Below are 19,340 nucleotides of genomic sequence, written 5' to 3' on the forward strand. Positions count from 1 at the left end.
AGGGAGCCCGTTCCCAGGATCTCTGCAGCGTCATTTCCTGAGCTCGTTCGCCCAGGGGTTTTTTTTTCCCGCTGGAACGCCGTGTCGGGATCGCTGCTCCTCCGATCCCTAGCTCCCACTGCCTTAGGCCTGGTCAGGTCCAGCTCTGGCTGTGCTTTTCTCGCAGAAATCCTCCTTGCCTTTGCTCACTCACCAAATGCTTCTGCATAATAATGTGCAAATGCTTGCCTGATTTTTTTTAGGAAGTTATTTGCAGAGGGACTGAATGTTTTCCCTGCTGTGCTATCTGACCTTCTCTTTTGCAGTGTGTTCTTTGTTCTTGCCTTGACTTCTTCCCTTCTTGGCCTCTTGCAATCTTAGTTTTCCACTCTGTGCTATTGAAATTGTCTATCTTTAATTTGTCCCTGCCCAAATTCCTGAGCTTTTTTCCCCCTCTGCATCTCTTTTTCTTGTTTGGCTTTTCTGTCACTCTGGCAGAGCAGTACACTGTTTTTAGTTTGTTTGCTTCTATGGCCGTGTCCTTCCATGGATATTCCTACTCACAAACTACTTCTTGATGGTTCTACTTTTTGTCCCTTATTTTCTTTGGATTGTAAGGTTATTCCTTTGGTTTTACCTCTGTGGCAGCTTCCAGGTGACTGTAGCTGCTGTGTACTTCAAACACTTGGCTTAGGAGTGATTCCCCAGTCCTGTCTCTGCCTCCTGGGCTGCAGTTTGTGTCTTGGCAGCATACAGAGGCTTCAGTGAATTCCATCCACAGGGTTTGTGTCCTGCAGTCACTCAGGGGTTTCCTCCAGCCGTGGCAGAGCAGAGCTGCCTGGCAGAACTGCCCACTGGTGCTGCCCTGTAGTCATAGCTGTGTAGCTCAGATGGTAGAGGCAAATGCACTTTCCTTTTCTCGTTGGCTTTCTGTGTTCCTTTCCCCCACTCCTGCCATGGGTGAATTTTGGTGCCTCCTTTGCCCTCTGACCTCGCTGGCATATTCTCAGTGTGCTTCAGTGCTAAGAGCTGTGACACCTTCTGCCTTGTTTCAAGGCATTTAAACTCGATGCAAGTGTCAAAGTCTTTTGAAGTTTGGCTTTTTAAAAGGTAAAGGTAAATACCAAGGTAAAGATTATACTTTGGGAGATACAACAGTGAGTGCTTTGCTAACTCAAAGATCTGCAGTGTGGGGTTGGTTTGTGTGTGTTTTGGGGCTTTTTCTAATTCCTAAACGCTTTTTGGACACTGACTTCTGTCCTGTTTCACTGCTCAGACATGAGATCCAAGTGTCTGGGCATGGGTTTCTGTACTGGAGCGTTGAGTGCCTGGGACTTCCCTCACACAGGTCCTGGCAGAATGCTGTCTGGACTGTAAAGCTTTAATCCCATGCTGTGCTAGAGAAGTGCTGCATAGAGTATCAGTAATGGCTAGAGTCTCAAGTGCTGGACTTGTAGGAATTCCCTTGGGAAGTTACTCCCCAGACTGCTCTGTATGTCATCAGCTTTTCCTCGGTGTGTAAGCTCCGAGTGCATTCTGTGATGCTTTGTTATGCTGTAGATATTAGTTCCACGGTCAGGATTGTGCCTTTAATTTTAGGGAATGCTTTGGAGGAGTCGCGAGTGCCAGCTATATAAATGAGCTGACGTTCCTGGGCTTCCATGTGTTCTCCATGCACCAGGCCCAAGCCAGCTCCTTCCCTCTTGATTCCACAGCCTTCCACACAGCTCACAGCAGAGGTGGCAGAAGGGTTTGGGCCTCCTAATGAACTTCTGATTAAAGCTCTGTGTCAGGTTCAGGCTGGCTCACGTGGAGTTCCAGCAGTAGACAGCCAAAATGTGGACAATGTGCTGTTGGAGTGAGCTGAGTCTGCTCCGGGCGGGTTCGAGGTGTCCCTCAGGGCTGAGAAGGGCTCAGCTCTGTGGCTGCTCCAGCTCTGTGTGTGCTTCTAGGATTTCAGTGTGATCATGTGACAGTTTCCTGGACAGTGCTGTAGGTAATGCATCATCCTTTACAGGGAGGTACAAGGCAGTATTTCCTAGAGCTATCAAAGTTTCCGAGTGTGCGTGAGACAGGTCTGTGCCGTTCGCCTTTTGAGCCCGTGAAACACGAGTTTCAGCCTCTGGAAAACGATGGTTGTTAAATTGCAGGTTAATGCCACACTGGCTTTACAAATAGTTCTACAGAAGTTACCCAACAAACCTCTGTGTTTTAACAGTGCTGCCTATTGGGATGGAAATCCCAAGACGCCAAACCCCATGGAGGTTGCTGCAGCCATTGGATTTTTTCAGCCTTCTCTGAAATTCAGCTAAAATGCTTGTAAGAGACAAGATTGGCAATCAGGTCAGCTTACCTTCTTATCCATGGAAAGCCTCGTCCTGGAGCCTCTGACAGATGTTCAGAGGAGTGTGAAAGGTTGTTCCTGCTGCTGCAGGGTGTGGAAGTGCCTGGGAGGTGGCTGAGCACTTTGTGCCTGCCCAGGCTGGAGAGGCACAGGGTGAGAGCACAGTTCTGTCTTAAACGAACAGAGAAACACCATGACAGCTCTGGTAGCTCCTGCAGCCCAGTCAGGTGTTCTCAGGTACCTCCTGGTTAACTCCAGGCACAGGGCTGAAGGCTAGTGGTGCAGCAGCATTGTGGAAGCAACTCCCTAGCGTGGGGAAGTGCACGGATTGCCAAAAAAATAGAGGAAAAGCTGTTGACTTTCTGTTTTCCTCTATACAGATGAGTGCAGGGATGTTATTTCCATCCTGCTCTTGTGTAAAAGGGTTTGCTTGTTTTGGAGTTTTGTGCTGTCAGTGTAAGTTGGAGTTTCTAATAGAATTATGTATTATAACCAGTTACACTTAACAATATAATTCTGGGACTCCTGCTGCCAGCCAGGTTTGAGGTTCCCCATAGCTGGTGGGATACTGAGTTGTATAAAATCTTTGTGTGTTTGGACTGTAAAGGCTCCTCCTCCTCTTCCTCCCCCCTCTCTGAGCTAATTCTCCCTTGCTCCTGCAGCTGTGGCAGTGTCCCCCAGTGCCCTCCCTCACCCTCAGCTCTCGGGGTGTTGTCAGGGGTGCTCCAGGCCACACTTTGTCCCTGGGCAGTCCTGCAAGTTAGGCCTGAACTACTGATAGGGAAATTTATCTGAGGGAAGCAGCACCATAGGGCAGTGCAATGCCAGAGCAGTGTGGCTCTGGAATAAGCAAAGCTTTCCTGTCACGGGTTGCACTGGGGCAGCCTGAGGCATGCAGCAGTTAGCCATGTCCTTCAAAGAGAATATAGCTGAGGGACACCTAACCACAGGGAAACTTTGCAGAGAGTTCAGTTTCCTGTCACGGAGATGGGAGAGCAAACAAACTCCCACCCGCACAAAACTTAGGGATGTGCATGGTACTGGATCTGCTTGGGATGGGAGCTAAGCCTGGATATCAGAGTTTTAAAGGGAGAAAGTGTATTTAAGTGTTGTGATGGCAAAGTTGAGCCTAGAACTTTCCTTCCTTGTCCATTCTGCCTAGATTAAGGGGAGTGAAGGCTGATTCATGATCTGTGCTGCCTTTTATGTTGGAAAAGTGATCTAAAGATGTGCTTTCAGTTTTTAGCTATTTAATTTCCAGTGATAAAAACACTGGCCAAGTATCACACTATTGTAGTTTTGAAAAGTGTGTTATTTCCCCCTTAAAAACTACATGAATTGTTGCCAAAATACTTCTGATTTCTGAAGCATGTGCAAAGTAACCAGAATATCTGGACCAGCCATCAGGGGGCACAGGCTAAGATGCTGAGTACCTACCAGGTAATTTCTGCTGCAGGTACTTTTTCTCTTCTTGTTCTGGCAGCTAGCTGTCTGTAAAATGTCCACTCTCATGTCTGAGGACACCAGTTTTTAGTCAAGAACATGCTGGATGATTTCTCTTCCTCTCAGAATCTCCCTCCTCAAACTCACGGTTTCCCTTTCCTGTTTTTAACTCCTGTGTGTGGCTCCAGGGGGAACTGCTTTGTCAAGGGTGTCTGCATTGTGCTGCAGAAGTTCTGGTAACATGAAGTTCTACCAGTTGAATTTAAATCGGTTTCGAAACTAAAAATACTCCTGTGTCTTAGAGGAAGGTGGAGGAGTAGGAAGAGCAGTGACTGGATTCCCCCATGCCAGCTGGCTGCCGCTGGCTTCAGGAGAGGGCATGGGAGAGGAGCTGCTGGTTGGGTTCTGGGGGTCGCCTGAGGAGGTTGATCAAACCCATTGTGCTTCAGACTGTTTGGAGAACAGTTACTCAGTTGCCAAGAGGCATTTTGGCTGGGAGAGGTTAGTTCTGGGGGTGTGGGGGCACAGTGCTTCAGTGAGTGTTCTCGGGGTTTTGGCTTCCGTGCTCTCCGGTGGTTGTCTCAGCAGTTGCTGGACAGTATGTTGGGGATTTTTGTGAGGCCAGAGGAGATTCTGTGCCTCTAGCCCATGGCGTGAGAAGTGCTGCACAGCACATCCTTTCTGGAGCTCTCTGGCTAGCAAAGGTTTCCCTGGAGGAACCAGCCCCAAGTCCTGCAGGGATGTCGGGTGTTAGGCTGTGTGCCCTGGGGAGCACAGGTTACTCAGAGTGCAGAGCAATCTTGTGCAAGCATTTGTGTTTGCTGGGGAAAAATGGCTTTCAGTACGTTCCTGTTTGCTCAGAGAATTGGGATCTACTTGATCTGTAACTTTCAAAGCAAGTTTTAGCTCTTGGGAGTGTTTCTGCTGCATGGAAACACGTTAAATCGGTCTGGTACCCATAGGAGAAACATCAGCTTTGCTGTTTGAAACCTCTTCAGTTACAGCAGCCTTGACTTCTGGGAAGCACCGTTAGGTGAAAGTTGTACACTGAATGGTGAGAGAGATGAATCTATCCATCTTTTTAAAGCCTGTTCACTGCAGAGTTGAACTTCACCACTGGTTTGTTAAAAACACATTGAGAATTTTTCCAGTCAGGGATTTTGTAAACACAAAGACTTTGAAGCAGTAATACAACTTCAACCTAGGACGTGGTGAATCTGTTGTTCCTTGTGCAGGGGTGGGAACAGAGCACTCCCTTCTGCAGTTCAAGTGCAATTTGCTGTCAGATTTTATTTTTTTTACCCTTGAACTTTAGCTAAAGAGATTGACTATTTCTCCAGATACACAGAAAAATAGTCCAACTGTCTTCTGATCATGGTTAATTTGGGTTCCCATGGTGTTCAGGCAAAAATAGTGCAGTTTTTATTTTCCCAAAGAATGATACAACCATTAATTCATTACTCACAATGATCCCTGTATGAGGGCAATTATTTCTGTAGCTAATTTTTCATAGTTGTTTGTGGATGGAGGATGCTCAGAAACACTCAGCAGCCACCAGAATGTCTCCTCTGATCCAATTTTGAAGTAAGTTTGTGTGGTGGTGGTGGTTGGGGTTTTTCTAATGCTGCTTTCTGTCGCCCGTGATTCCATTTCACCCGCTGGGGAATCTCAGTGCTTGTGATTGCCTCTGTACAAATTCCAGCGGCACTGTTGTTGCAGTTTTGGTGATCTAAGAGCAAACTGGTATGTTAAGGAGGAAATAGTGTCATTTAGTCCACAGGTAAAGTCTCAGTCTCTCAGAAAGAGTTGTGTGTTGAAAGTCTTGGGAATTACATGTTATTTTGAGTTTTTGGCTGAATAAAACTCTTTCTGTCTGAAGAACCATGAAAGGATAGTGCATTCCTAGTGCTGTCATTGTGAACTCCTCTGGTTTGGTGGCCACACAGTGGAAATGTGGCTGTGCCTCCTGGAGTGGGTGTAGGATTCCTGGGTGCCAGGGGATCCGCTCGGTGGCTGTGTGGTGGGAGCAGCTGCCAAACATGTCCTGCTGGCAGTTGGGCCGGGCTGGACAGATGCTGGCTGGTGAGTCTGCCCCAGCTGCAGTGCAGTGCTGGTGGAACACACTGCCTGGCCCTGGCTCACCCCGGGGAGGACTGGGGGGAGCTGTGTAGGCCTGGGGTCTGTGCATGGACACCTTCACCTGCTGCCCTGTCCTTGGCTGTCAGCCCTTGCACTAAACCCTCTCGAGGTTCCTGTGCTTGTGAGTGTATTATCTTCTTTTCTAGGAAGTATCCAGATCCTCCACCCATGTGATGCAGATCTTACACATTTGTTGTACTCCTCTGCAGATGGTTAACAGACCTTTTCACTGCTTGTCATCTGCCTGTGTGTCTGTCACAGGGAGCTTGCAGAGAGTGCTTTGGGGCTTTGGGAGCAGTGCTGCTTTTGGGAGGGAGTTTTTCCTTTGCAGCCTTTGCTCTGAAACCCTACTGAGCTGCTCACCCCTCAGTGGACTGATGTGGTAGGAAAGTCTCTTATTGGAGGCTTTGTAAGAACCACTTTTGCTTTTGGTGAATTAATGTTCCTCTCGCAGAAGAGGGTGAGAACAGACAGGGCAAGATTTGGTAACACTAAGCTGTGTAGGGTGGTAAAAATGCAGGTGGAATCTTGGCCTTGCATTGGAAGATTTATAAGGATGTTATCTCAGTCCTTAGCATCAATCAAAAATAGCAAAGCATGTGCTAAAAGTCAGGACTGGAATAGAGAGGAGAGTGGAGAACTTTGCCATGCCACTGTGTGTAGCTGTGGTTCACCCATGTCTTATGTTGCTACAGTTCTGGTCCTCCAGCTCAAAAAGAAGCTGTAGGGGAATTAGGAGAAAGGTGATCCAATGTAGGAACAGCTTGGAGGGTTACCCTGAGTAGTGTGGGGCAGAGGGATAGGGACTGACTGTTGGCTCATCCGGCACAGGAACCAGAAACAGTCCAGTGCAAAGAGTGAGAGTCCTGCTCAGACCAGAGGTGACTGAGCACGGTGGGGTAGCTGCCAGAGACCTTGCCAGAGCCTGCTGGGATTGCGTTTGGAATGGCTTAGGAGGAGCTGAGGCAAGGCTGGGAGGAGTCTGAGAGCATGGAAACCCCAGCTCCCGTGGGAAGTATTGCAGCTAACAGTGGTTTAAAGCTGGACAAGCATTAAGAGTTTCCTTGCCTTGTCCTTACCCTATGCCCTTAGCACCTGCTCTGGGCCACTGGAGAGGTGGCCAGGCAGGAGGGATCCTTGCTCTGACTTGGTGTGGTGGTTCTTGGCACTTTCAGGATGGGACAGATAACGTCTTGAAACCCTTCCTGGCCTTGTTTTCATGGCAGAGTTCATCATCTTACTCTGTGGAGATCTGGCCACCTGCAGCACCCAGTGAGTGTTGACCCTTTGAGAATCCAGCAGTTTGGGATGTCCCAGAGCTCAGCACCTCCAGGTTCCAGGCAGCAGCTCATGCTGCATTTCTGGGACAGTGCTGCTCACTCGGGACCATCTCTGGGTACTGCAAGTCATGGAACTTAAATTTGTGTGAATTTGCATCTCATGATTGGCTCCTTTAACTTGCTAGTGCTGAAGCTGAAGAGTGATACAGTCACAGTGCCTCAGAATCCATGGGAGAGAGAAACTGTGGAGAATGAATATTCAATGAGATATGAGCTCAAACTGAAAATATTCCCCTGGCTCAGGCATTCCTCGTGTCTCTCCCGTGTAGGTTGCCTGGCATTTACTGGGAGTGGGACTCAGTTCTTGCCTCAGCAAGAGCCTGTGAAGTGTTTGTTGTGTCAGGGCCGTCTGGTTTTCCCCTCAAAGCTTCTGCAAATTTAAATTTGCAGTACCCTTTTTTAGCATTTGTACTCATTCAGGAGTTTCAGCCAAATTTATTTTGGGAGAAATAGAATGCACAGTTGGCAATGCCTTTTTTTAAAAAACCTAATTAAAAGCTAAAATGGTATCTGCAGTATTTTAGTTGTGTGAAGCATCAGGTGCTAACAACTCGTCCTCAGTGTCCCAGGGAGCAGGGAGAGGCTCGGGCTGGCAGGAGCACAGCCACCTCTGTGTCAGGGACTAACTGGTGTCAGTGCCAGTGGCTCTGGGCCCCGGCAGAGCTGTAGGTGCCTGGAGTGTGATGGCTCTGACCTCTGAGAGCTTTAAAGAGCCGAAGTGTGTGGTGTGTTTGCCTCCTGCACTGGTCAGGGCTCAGCTTCCGCACTGTGCTGGTGAGCCCTGTGTGCTGAGGGAGCCACTCTGAGCTAAAGCTTCTCCCTCCTTCCCGTGGGAGTCAGGGGCCTTTCCCACAAAATCAAACCTCACCTCGGGGCCACGGCAGAACCCCTGCCTGCACAGCTGTTGATGTCCTGTCATTTCAAGGGAATTGGGGGGGGAAAAAATGAGGAGTTCCCAGTGCAGGTTGGGCTGTGTGAGTGCATCTGTTGGCTCTACATCTCCAGCCCTTGCCAAGGATCCCTCCTGCCCAGCCACCTCCCCAGTGGCCCAGAGCAGGTGCTAAGGGCATAGGGTAAGGACAAGGCAAGGAAACTTAGTCCAGGTTTAAACCACTGTTAGCTGCGATACTTCCCATGGGAGCTGGGGTTTCCATGCTCTCAGTTTGCATCTCCTTCCAAAGCAGGAGTGCTGTGCCACTCTCCCCACGGAGGGTCCTGCTGTGCTGCCCTGGCAGTGGCACTGCCGATGTGACACTTCCAGTAGTTAGATTTCTCTCAGTTTATCTGCTCTGTAACAGTGAGTTCTGCACTGACTCGTGTCAGCTGTTGCTCAAAAACCAGTTTATATCCAGTCACTTTTACTGAAAGGCAGCTCAGGTGGAGGGCTGGAGTGGCTTTTTCCCAGAGGGGGATCAGGGAGTGCAGGGAAAAGGGATCAGGGAAGTGAGCAATGAGAGAAGGTACCTTTATATCTGACAGGTGTGGGTTTTATCTCAGTCTGGTTTGATATATGCACTTTGCTTCCTCTTCCCAAATGGCTCAGTTGTACTCATTTGTGGTAGCAGCATGTTTTCACTTTGGAAAATCTGGATGGGAATTCCCTGATGGCTGTAACTCACCCAAGAGAGGCTCCTTGCAGGAGAAAGGTCTGATTGAAGCTCAGAGTCTGCTGCTGAGAGGAGAGGAGTGGAGGGAGGGCCTGTTTGTAGGTGACCAGACACCCTGCAATTCTCTTTGGGAGGTGGAATATCCCTCTGGCCTGGAGCTGCCCAGAAATAGCAGAGCAGTACTGTCACTGCCTGGATATAGGCACTAGTTGGAGTGTGTCTATACACCACTTTAGTCACTCCTGGTCTTTGATATTTCATCCTTGGGTGATGTTTGGATTGTTCTTAAGGAAAACCAGAACCATTCTCCCAGGTTTTTACACCTTCAGGAATCTGGAGACAGAACCTTCCAGACTGTCAGTGCTGGGCGTGTGAAACTCTGTGCTGTCAGGTGTGTGGATTCCTTTAGCAGCTGGTTTTTATTATTTATTCTTACAGTAAGATCTCAGAGGAAATCCTCTCTTCTGATGCCAGATGAAAAGCAACCCAAAGTCTGCTGTGTCTCCTCTTTTTGGGTGATAGTTCCTCATTTGCTCATTCCTTTCAGACTTTGCTTCTGTTCTGCTGCCGTTTCCACTAATTCCAATGAAATCTTTGCAGTATGTCGTCCTGGGGAGTTCATTGCTGCCCTTTTGGTAGGTGCATAGAACTCCGGTGTGTTCTGTTGTGGACAGAACTGCTGCAGGGGCCAAGGAGATTGGTGGAGTTGGAGTTGAGTGTTTCTGGAGGCTGCAGCACACAACAAACCATGGTGGGAGGGTTTGCTTCTCTTCTTCAATGCTGTTTAAAACCAGCTGGGCACTGTGAGAATTTGTGCAGGCTGTTGTCTGGCTGGGACATCTTCTTGTGACTTAACTTTCTGAGGCAAATTTTTTTTTTGAGAGTACAAAAAATTCGTCTCATACTGTCCTGGAAACCTGCCTTGAGTCCATTTTAATCTTCCTCTTTCTTTTTCTCTTAGGAAATTTGCTACAAGACCCCATCGCTCCCACCAACTCCACATGTCAGCATTATGTCTGCAAGATGTGTAAAGGCAAGAAGATGATGATGAAACCATCATGTAGCTGGTGCAAGGACTATGAACAGTTTGAGGAGAACAAGCAGCTAAGCATCCTGGTGAACTGCTATAAGAAACTCTGCGAGTACATAACACAGACTCCCCTGGCACGAGACATTATCCAAGCGGTCGACTGTTCCGCGGATCTGTTGGCTCTGCTCAAAGATGGGTCACCGCTCCACGAGGAGACAGAGAAATCCTCCGACGCAGCCTTGGCTTTGTGTTTGACACATTCCCCAGTACCTTCCACCTCGGAGCTCCCTCCGGACCCTCCGGCGGGTTTCGCCTCCGTCCCCGAAAGCACACACAACCTGGACCTGAGGGGCTCCGTGATCAACGGGCTGCCCAACTGCAACGGGCTCTCGGTGGACAAACTGGGCGTGAGCATCCCTTCTCCCGAGCACGCCAGTGCCATCGACGTCTGCAGCGCTGGCGAGTTCATCAAGACGGAGGAGCTGCCGGGCAGCCTGCAGCCAGTGTGCGACGCCGTCACCACCAGCGACCTGTGCTCCACAGGCATCGACATCTGCGGCTTCAGCGAGGACATCAAGTCGGGCGGGTCGCTGCTGCTCAGTGTCGAGGAGGTGCTGCGCAGCCTGGAGACCGTGTCCAGCACCGAAGTCTGCGACTCCAATCTGGAGCCCAGCTTGGAGACCAACATGGCCAACGGTCCCTTCCTGCAGCTTTCTCCCCCTCCCCTCGGCCATAACATCTTCATGTCCACAGAGGCTTCTCCCCACGGCATCTCGTGCACGGCGGCGACGCCCAAGGTGGTGAAGTTAAACAGGAAGCGATCTCGGTCCGAGAGCGACAGCGAGAAGGTCCAACCTCTGCCCATCTCCAGCATCATCTGTGGCCCAACGCTGGGAGCATCGGCTCCCGTGACAGTGAAACAGGAGAACAAAATGTCCTTGCAGCCTATTGCGACTGTACCTAATGGAGGCACCACTCCTAAAATAAGTAAAACTGTGCTCCTGTCTAACAAAAGCGTGAAAAAGAATTTAGAACACGCCCCTAAGAAATCCCACCCGAAAGCCAAACCAGGGGTGCTGAAAACGAAGGACAAGGCAAAGGAGAAGGTTCCCAGCAGTAACGTTATGCCAGGAAGCCCAACAAAAACTGTGTACAAAAAGCCACAAGAAAAGAAAGGGTGTAAATGTGGTCGTGCCACCCAAAATCCAAGTGTTCTTACCTGCCGTGGCCAACGCTGCCCCTGCTACTCTAACCGCAAAGCCTGCCTTGACTGCATATGCCGCGGCTGCCAAAACTCCTACATGGCCAACGGGGAGAAGAAGCTGGAGGCGTTTGCAGTGCCAGAAAAGGCCTTGGAGCAGACTCGGCTGACTTTGGGCATTAATGTGACAAGCATTGCGGTGCGCAATGCCAGCACAAGCACCAGTGTAATCAATGTGACAGGGTCACCAGTAACGACGTTTTTAGCTGCCAGTACACACGACGATAAAAGTTTGGATGAAGCTATAGACATGAGATATGACTGTTGAACCTTCCTTTCTTTTCCCTGCCATCCGTAGGGGAACTGCTACAGGTTTAAGGCAGCTATGGTTCTGTTTAACTTGCTGGAGCTCCTGCGTTTAGATCACTTGTATCAAGTGTTTTTCATTGCTATGTTCTGTGTATTAGTGTCTGGGAAATAGTTGCAGATAATGGAGGAGTTACCCTAAAACCATTTTTAGTTCTTACAGCACCTCATAGTTTGAAATCGATTGCTGATGTAAATCATTTTATCACAAGGTCTTTGACAAGGAATATATTAACCTCATTGTACTTGCTCATGCTTTGTGCTCGGTCAGAGCTTCGGCTGCGACGTAGAGAAGTGGTACCTAGTTAGTCCATCTCAACTGTGCTACACAATGGTGTAGAGAAATAATTATCGTGAGGTACAGTCACCGTGAGTAGGAAATGGCCTGAGATTCCTGTGGGAAAGGCAGCGCTGAGCTGGAGAAGGCAGTCTGGGAAGGGTAGGCAATGGCTGACTGGGAGAATTGGTTTTCTGCTGTACGGAACAGCTTACAATTAAAAAAGATCAGTAAAGACACTGAGAAAGGTAATTGCCCAGAAAGCAGCTCAGACTGCAGACAAGGGCCAGGAGGGTTGGGCACATAGAAAGATGGAACTGGCTCAGATACATCATCCCGTTGATATCATCCTCTTTTGTTGTTTTCCTGACACTTCCTTGGGTCGTGTCCCCGGTCAGTTGTACCCTCCACACCAGCTCCCCCCGTGGGACACGTTCCTGATGCTCTAGGCTGGGGGAGAGCGTCACCTGTGCCCAGAGAAGGCTCAAGTTTTGTTACCACCATCCTCTCCCTTGAGCGAGAGCAGAAGCTCCCCACACCTTTTTTTTTTCCCCTTGAGTTCTCACTGGTTTTCCTGCTGTTGCTTCTAGGGAAGAGAAGGGGGTTCGTGGGTTACAGAGACTCCTTGGCTGATTTCCCTGCGCTGGTGCCACCAGTGCCAGCATACACAGAGACTTGCACAGCAGTTAGCACCACCGTAGGTGGTTTGGTCAGGTCTGTACCGCACCAGGCCCAGGGCCCAGCGAGGGTCGGGCCCACAGGCACCTTCCAGCTGGGGCAGAGCATCGGTGGCTACCTAAGGTCAAGTATTCTGGGTGTTTGTTAGACAGAATAAGCTATCTACAGCTCCACCCAGAGTCTATCTCATCCTGTGCTGAAGTGTTGAAAGCACCCTCTGAAGGTCAGTGCTCTGCAGCCCGGGCCAAAAGGCTGGAAAATGGAAAAGTAACACAAGACTGTCAGGAGCTTGTGGGGAAAGCGTTACGGCGACAGAATCCTGTGGTGAGTTCAGCTGTGCTCAGAAATGGTTGCTCTCAATCCCTGACTAGGATACTGGCACAAGAGTTCAGCCTTGCTTTTAGGGCTAAAAAATCAGATTGCTTTGTGAAAGCAGAAATTTCTGCTCTTGAAGTGACAGCACAAGCTGAACATGGGCTGACTAGAACACGAACGTTCCTGTCTCACGTGGCAGGCAATGCCTGTTCCAGCAGCGTGTCGTGGTCTGTGGGGTGTGAGCTCCTGCCCTGGTCCTGCAGCCCGTGGCGCCGCGGCCGCGTCACACCTGCTCTGATCGGGCACAAAGCATGTACAATGACGGTTCCTCACCGAAGAGATGAGCAAAAACCTTTGGACACAAATGACACCTCTTTTTTTGTTTTGTTTTGTAGTGTACCATGGTGTCATCTTCTGTGAATGTGGTCAGAGCTTTTTGTTGGTTTTGGTTTGTTTCTCCCCCCGTCTTTTCTGTGGGGTGGGCAGGGTGGGGGGTTAAAGCCATAGGAAGAAAAATGTGATGTACGTGTCCAGTCTGTACTTTTTTTGTTTTTGTTTTGCAAGAAGAGTTGAAAAATATTTTTGATAATGAGTAAATGGTGGAAAATGCTTCTTAGTATTCTTGTCTTTATTTGCCAACCCAAGTACCTAAGATCTGTGTTTTTTAGCCCTCCTGAGATTTAACGATGTCCTATTAAAATGTATTTAGCTAAACTTGTATGTGATTTTTGTGTTGACCCAGAAGGATCCTACCTGTCTCTGATTTGGTGGTTTGATCGTGACCTACTAATGTAAACCTGTCTGTTAGTCCACGACGTGTGACCGAGTTGCCAGCCTGGAGCGAACTGCGCCACAGGGGCTGTCCGGGGGCTTCTGCAGAGCTCTTAAGTGTTGCTGGGATTGTTGATGGTACATTTTTTAGGACTTTCATTCAATTAAATACAAAGTACCTTTGCTCCAGAAATGTGGGAGTATTTGGAATCTTTGCTATCTCACTGCTGCATTAAATGTGGTGTCAAAAGTTGGAGACCTTAGGTTGAGCATGTGCTGGAGCCGTCGCCAGGAGAGCCCTGATGGTCAATGTACAACTGCAATGGTAGATTCAGGTTGTTTCTAAAACATTTCCTTTGATGCTGCCACGTTCTTGAAATGTATATTAAAATTCAAGTTGATTTAATAAATGTTAGTTTTCTAATTCTATTTTGCAACTGCTGAGGGCACCAGTGTGGCATATGTTGAACGTGTTGTCTAAGTACTACTTGGTCCGTTGATGACTAATTCTGTAATTGTTTAAATTAGGGTTGGCTTGGTCTGGATTTCTTACCCTCCTGGCTAGTTGTTCCTGAAGGACCTGAGCAATTGAGAGGATCATCTTGGTGCTGACGAGAATTGCAGCGGTTCCAGTTTGGAAAGCATCTGTTTCCCTTCACAGCAGCTTCCTGTGCGAGACCTTCCCGTTCTGTGGGAACAGAGGGAGAGCTCAGTCCCTCACAGGGATGTGCTCCCACTGCCCGTCCTGGGCACGGCCCTCGCTGGGCAGCCACGGACAAGGAGCAGCTCAAGGACCACTTGGGCTCCAAGCTGGCCCCAGCTGGGCTGGGGGAGTCCCTCCTGCAGGGGCTGTGCATCTGGGCAGCTCTGCTCGGGCATTTCTTACAGGAAGTGTGTCATATTCCAGCTTTCTTCCCAAGTCTCTTGAAGACAGGGATTAACTTCCAGACTTTACTAAAACCCCATGGTTTGTAGAGCTGCATCAGAAGGAAGCAGCAGCAGTTCCTTGGCATGTGTAGTGAGCAAACCTAGGCTGGTGCTTCTGACCATCCAGCTCTGTAGACATTCTTTCAAGGAGAAGCCTCTAACCTTCCCTGTGGAGTGGAAAGGCTCTTCCCGTGGATCACACATGGTATGGTATGTGGTCCAAAGCGTTCAAAACATGAGTGGTGTGGCACTTGATGTGGTGGTACTCTGCCAAAGGTTGGACTCAACGATCTTGGAGGGCTTTTCCAACCTTAAAGAGTCTGTGATGCATCAGTGGGTTGGGATTAAATCCCAGAGGGAGGAGGGACAGGGCAACCAAACTGGAAATGAGCACTTGGATGTGCTGACTTGCTGCTGCCCCAGCAGTCCCTTCCTGCAGGGAGCAGTGCCTGGGGACATAGCAGGCTCTCCACACAGACAGTCCTGTCCGTGCAGGGCACTGCTGAACACTCACAGAGGCAGCAAGTAACAGCTGCTCCTGGGGTGGAAGTTCCACCTGGTGCCCTGAGTACACCCCCAAGCTGCCCCTGCACAAACCATAGCATTGGTGTGGTCAGGAGGACCTGCAGAGTTCCTTGTATCAGCAGCTGAAATCCAGCCTGAAAAGCCTGTTTCTAGGGCAGGAACTTCTGGCCCTGCCCTGAGCTCCTTCTGTGGGACTCAGATGCTGAAGGAGCAGATCATACAGCTGTGGCACAGGAATGATGCAGAGATTCCAGTGTGAGCCAGCACAACTGCATCTTACTGCATGCAAAACTCAGCCCCAGACACTTCTGAGGCATTAAAATTCTGCACAAACCCTAGAGAGCAGCTTGATTGCTACCTGACTTGGAGAAACGAAGCGATGCAAACGAGCAGCTCTGATGTTCCAATCGTTCCAGGTGTGCAGCTGAGGAAACTCTCTCTAAAAGGTGGAAAATACTATTTCCAGTAGTACCAAGAATGTTCCAGGCACATCTTTGGGCTTAACCGTTTACTTCTTCAAATTGAAGTACCTCTGGTGTTCCACAGCAGCCCATGGGTGCCCACCAGACAGACTGTGCCACAGGTAGATCTGAGCACTCCTGGATGAAGTGAGACCAAAAGGCACCGACTGCTCGAGCACTTGCCTGTAATGACATTAAAAAGGCATTACTTTTTCTCCCCCCCCCTTTTTTTTTTGCCTTGATTCCTTTTGCAGAAGATCCAGGAGATGTCTTTGTTTCAGGCCAGATTAGAGTCAGGGAGTTTGGCATTTTGGTGAGTCCCCCAGGCATAGTGCTCCATGTTGAGGAGGAGGATGTGAGGCAGGTAAGTGCTCAGACTGCTTTGTCCCAGGATTTTTGAGAAGAAAGCCTGGCATTTTGTCTGGCAGGTGACTGGCTGGTGTGCACTCACCACAGCAGGGAAGCTGACTGGGACAGCAGCTGGAGATGAAGTGAGCAATAACACTCTACCCCACTGCTATGGGACAGGTTTTCCTTTTTCCATTCAAAAGTCCTTTATTTGCCAAAAAAAAGAAGAAAATACAAAGTAAAAATACAAAGATCAAATCATGCCAGCAGAAAATGTCTCCAAAGTACTTTCAGGAAGTATGAGAACCTTTACATCATTAAATACTCAGTTTCCAACCCCAGACCCAGTGCTACAGCGAGATGAGCACAGCAGGGGCAGCTCTGGTTATGTTTCTCTCACAGTCACTCCTGCTCATCACTGAGGTTCAGTTGTGCTTGCACAGGCCTAAGGTCCTGACCTGGGAACACTGGACTCCAAATCCACACCCTTAACACACCAGTGAGCTCTGGCTTTGGCCTTTCAAGCACATTTTGTTTCAGAAGCTAAGCCCAGTACCTTGGGTGGAGCATCTCAAGTCAGTGTCCTTAAACCCTCTGTTCAGGAGAGCAGGAAGGCTCTGGGATCCCTTTTTTGCTGACCATGTCTGTTTTGCAGCTCTGTCACTCGGTGGCAGGGCAGGAGCTGGGGCAGTGCCTGGGTTTGCTGCAGAAAACTGGGATGCAGAAGCACTACTGGGGTTTTAGAAGAAAGAAAAAAAGCAGGTTAGTACCATTCCAGCAGTACCATCCAGCCAGATCTCCGACCCCAGTACTGCAGAGAGAAGGTATTTGTGACATGAAAACAAAAAAGCAAGGGGTTTGTAAGGACACAGCACTCAACTTTGCTAGACAAAAGCAGACTAGAGAGAACACAAATGTATTTGTATCACACAAAACTGAACTTGACTCACTTTTCTGACTACTCATAAGGAAGAAGGGTCCAAGCTCCTCATGGGCTTCAGTGTGGGTTAGATTTGCAATAAAAAAATGCATGATCTGTCCTTAGAGGTGCCGCGATGTCCGTTTATTGTTGTTTTTCACAGATACTTATAGTTTTCTTGGCTTAGTGTGTTCTCTGCCAATTGGCTTATTCTATACATTAGGTGTGCACAAATTGGTTAACCTAAGGCACAACAAAACTTGTTCCATGTCTTCTTCCCCAGCAACATCCCAGCAACTTCTAACTCCTGACTGGTGAGCCAGCACGCAGGGGCTTTCTGTTCAGGGGTCCCATCTCCACACCTACTCCTCCCAAGGCCTTTGGGCAACAAGTCCTAACACATCCCCTGACTAGCCCAGACATGCTGCAGCCTTGCTGAAAGCAGCCAGGCCAACTGCCCACAACAGGGATGCAACATGTAAAGTGGCACTGGCCTGGAGCTGGGAGGCAGAGAAAGCCAAAGGGCTCTTAGCAGCCTGGGCAGGGAGCTGGGGCTGCTTTGCTCCAGCAGCTGGCTGAGCTCCCAGGCTGTGTGCTGCAGCTGAGCAGGCTCTGCTGTCAGACAGCACAAGCATCCTTGTCTTGACCATCCCGGAGGGAAAAGCTAAGCAGCAGGGCAGGACTTCCCAAATTTACCTAGCTTAAATCCTGCAGAGTTAGATCCAGAGGGTCCTTCCATCCAGAGAAGCTGTGGCCAGGGCTAAGTCATGAATGGGGTGTAAGTACCTCCTCTACTAACACATCTGTGCGGCTGTTTTCAAGTACACTGGTGAGAGAGAAGGGATTCCTGCTTCTAGGGGGAGTCACATCAACTCCTGCAAGCTCTGCACTGCCACCATGTAAGCAGTGGCTCCTGGCACTTGTCCTTCTAGTCACATGTAAGGCAAAACATTTGCTCCAAGTTGTTTCTCTTTTGATTGGTTTGTTGTGCTGACCTACCAGAAAGCATAAATTGGGTTTGGATTCATTCTGCTTTGTTGTGGCAGCAGTGACCTCCTGTTTGTAGAAGGGTCTGAGGGCCAAGGGGCTCAAGACCAGCCACGAGCTCCTGTTTCCATTTACTGAAGCCAAACCTTGGAAAGGCAACGGGTGAGTTTCACCCGGCTCTGGGGACTGAATTCCTCGAAGGCACCAGTTCAGGCAGGCTGGGGTGCTGGGAGGTGGAAGCCAGAACCCCCTGCAAAAGGCCTATGAGGACCAAGAGCCTCAAGTGGTGGGTGAATGAATGAGGCTTTCCAGAACTGGCAAACGGCATTCCAGTACTGCTGCTGCTGGAGTTCAAAGCTAGCAGTGCTGAACAACCCTGAGGGTTCCATTTCAGCCTAGAACGGGGTCAGGTTCTTCTTGTTCCTCCGAGGAATCTGTTTCTGGAGAGATGTAAAATGTCATCCAACTGAAAGGCCAATCTGGACACAGAGAGGGAAGAAGGGGTGAGCTGCTGCTGTGGACTTCCATCCTGTGTTCATTCCTGCAGTCACTTCCTAGCTTCTTCTGCCTTTGGGCCTTTGTGGAATCAGCCCCAGGGAAGCTTTTCCCCACAAGGTTACAGTGATGATGGAGATGGGATCCTAACAGGATCAAAGGCTTCTGGGAAAGCTGAAGCTGCATTGGAGCAACCAGCACATGACTATTAACACTCAGAGGTCTCATCTAGGGACTCATACAAAACCCACCAGTGTGTACACACAAGTGCTGCGTTACCTGGATGGGCTCTGCCTTCAGTGAGGCAAGGGGGGACCTGCTCAGAGCTGGGATCCTGGCACTGGTCAGTGTCCCTCAGGAATTCTGGCAGGGATGCACACAGGAGGCACAGCTTGATGTCCTTGCAGTGAGGTAGCAGAAGTACAGTGCACACAGAACAATCAAGCACCACATTTCTGGGCACAATTATGGTAGTTAAACTATGAGAGCTGAAACCTGTCCCAGGCTGAAAGGGAAGGACAGGTCTGTTTGTGTATCTGTGAGGGCTAAAACTGACGATTGGCAAGGAATGTTATCATCACCTCTACTGAATCACAGACAGCTACTAGTGGGCAGGGAGGCACAGCTCCAGCAGTGTGTGCCTTACTACAGACACCAGTTGTGATTCCAGGGGCAAGGTCAGTTTAATTTTGCTCTTAAAGCAAGAAGTCATTAGTTACAGCATTTCCTCTCTCAGGCTGGGCCTTACCTCATGGGAGGAAAACACATTTTTGGCAATAATTCCTTTGACAAACTCCTTTACCAGTTACAGGATCCCTGTGCTAACGGAAATGAAGACATTAGGCTAGGGATGGGCTTTTTTCTTCATCATCTCAGCTCAGTCTCTTGGACAAGGCTAAGGCTACAGAAGGCTACAGGAGAGCAGGGGAACACATGGAGTGGACAGAACTGCTGCACAGTAGCTGAACAGAAACACTTCTACAAAATAGAAGTCTATGAAGACAAGACACTGCCCAGAGGAATATCCTCTTATGCACAGGAGATGATGTAAAAATGTAAGTGTACCTCAGACTCTCAGAGAAACATGACATCGTGTAGTGCCCTGACTGTCCACAGACTCATACAAGGGAAACATGTCCACTGAAGAGTGTGAGAGATTGTGGTTCAAAGCACAAAGGGACTTCACAC

At 49.2% G+C, this 19,340-nt stretch overlaps 1 protein-coding gene across 1 annotated transcript; it reads left to right on the top strand.

Moving 5' to 3' along the window:
- Positions 1-9,818: 9,818 nt before the first annotated feature.
- On the top strand, positions 9,819-11,867 carry MSL2 (male-specific lethal 2 homolog (Drosophila)). Its single transcript, XM_009085213.1, has one exon. It carries the CDS (start codon positions 9,876-9,878, stop codon positions 11,409-11,411), a length of 1,536 nt encoding a protein of 511 aa, XP_009083461.1. The 5' UTR covers positions 9,819-9,875; the 3' UTR covers positions 11,412-11,867.
- The last annotated feature ends 7,473 nt before the right edge of the window (positions 11,868-19,340 follow it).

Source organism: Acanthisitta chloris, unplaced genomic scaffold (assembly GCF_000695815.1).
Source record: "Acanthisitta chloris isolate BGI_N310 unplaced genomic scaffold, ASM69581v1 scaffold30590, whole genome shotgun sequence".
Taxonomy (NCBI): Eukaryota; Metazoa; Chordata; class Aves; order Passeriformes; family Acanthisittidae; genus Acanthisitta; species Acanthisitta chloris.

What these genes read in the sequence shown, in the direction of transcription:
- MSL2 (XM_009085213.1), top strand. Translation starts at nt 9,876, where the DNA reads ATGTGTAAAGGCAAGAAGATGATGATGAAACCATCATGTAGCTGGTGC.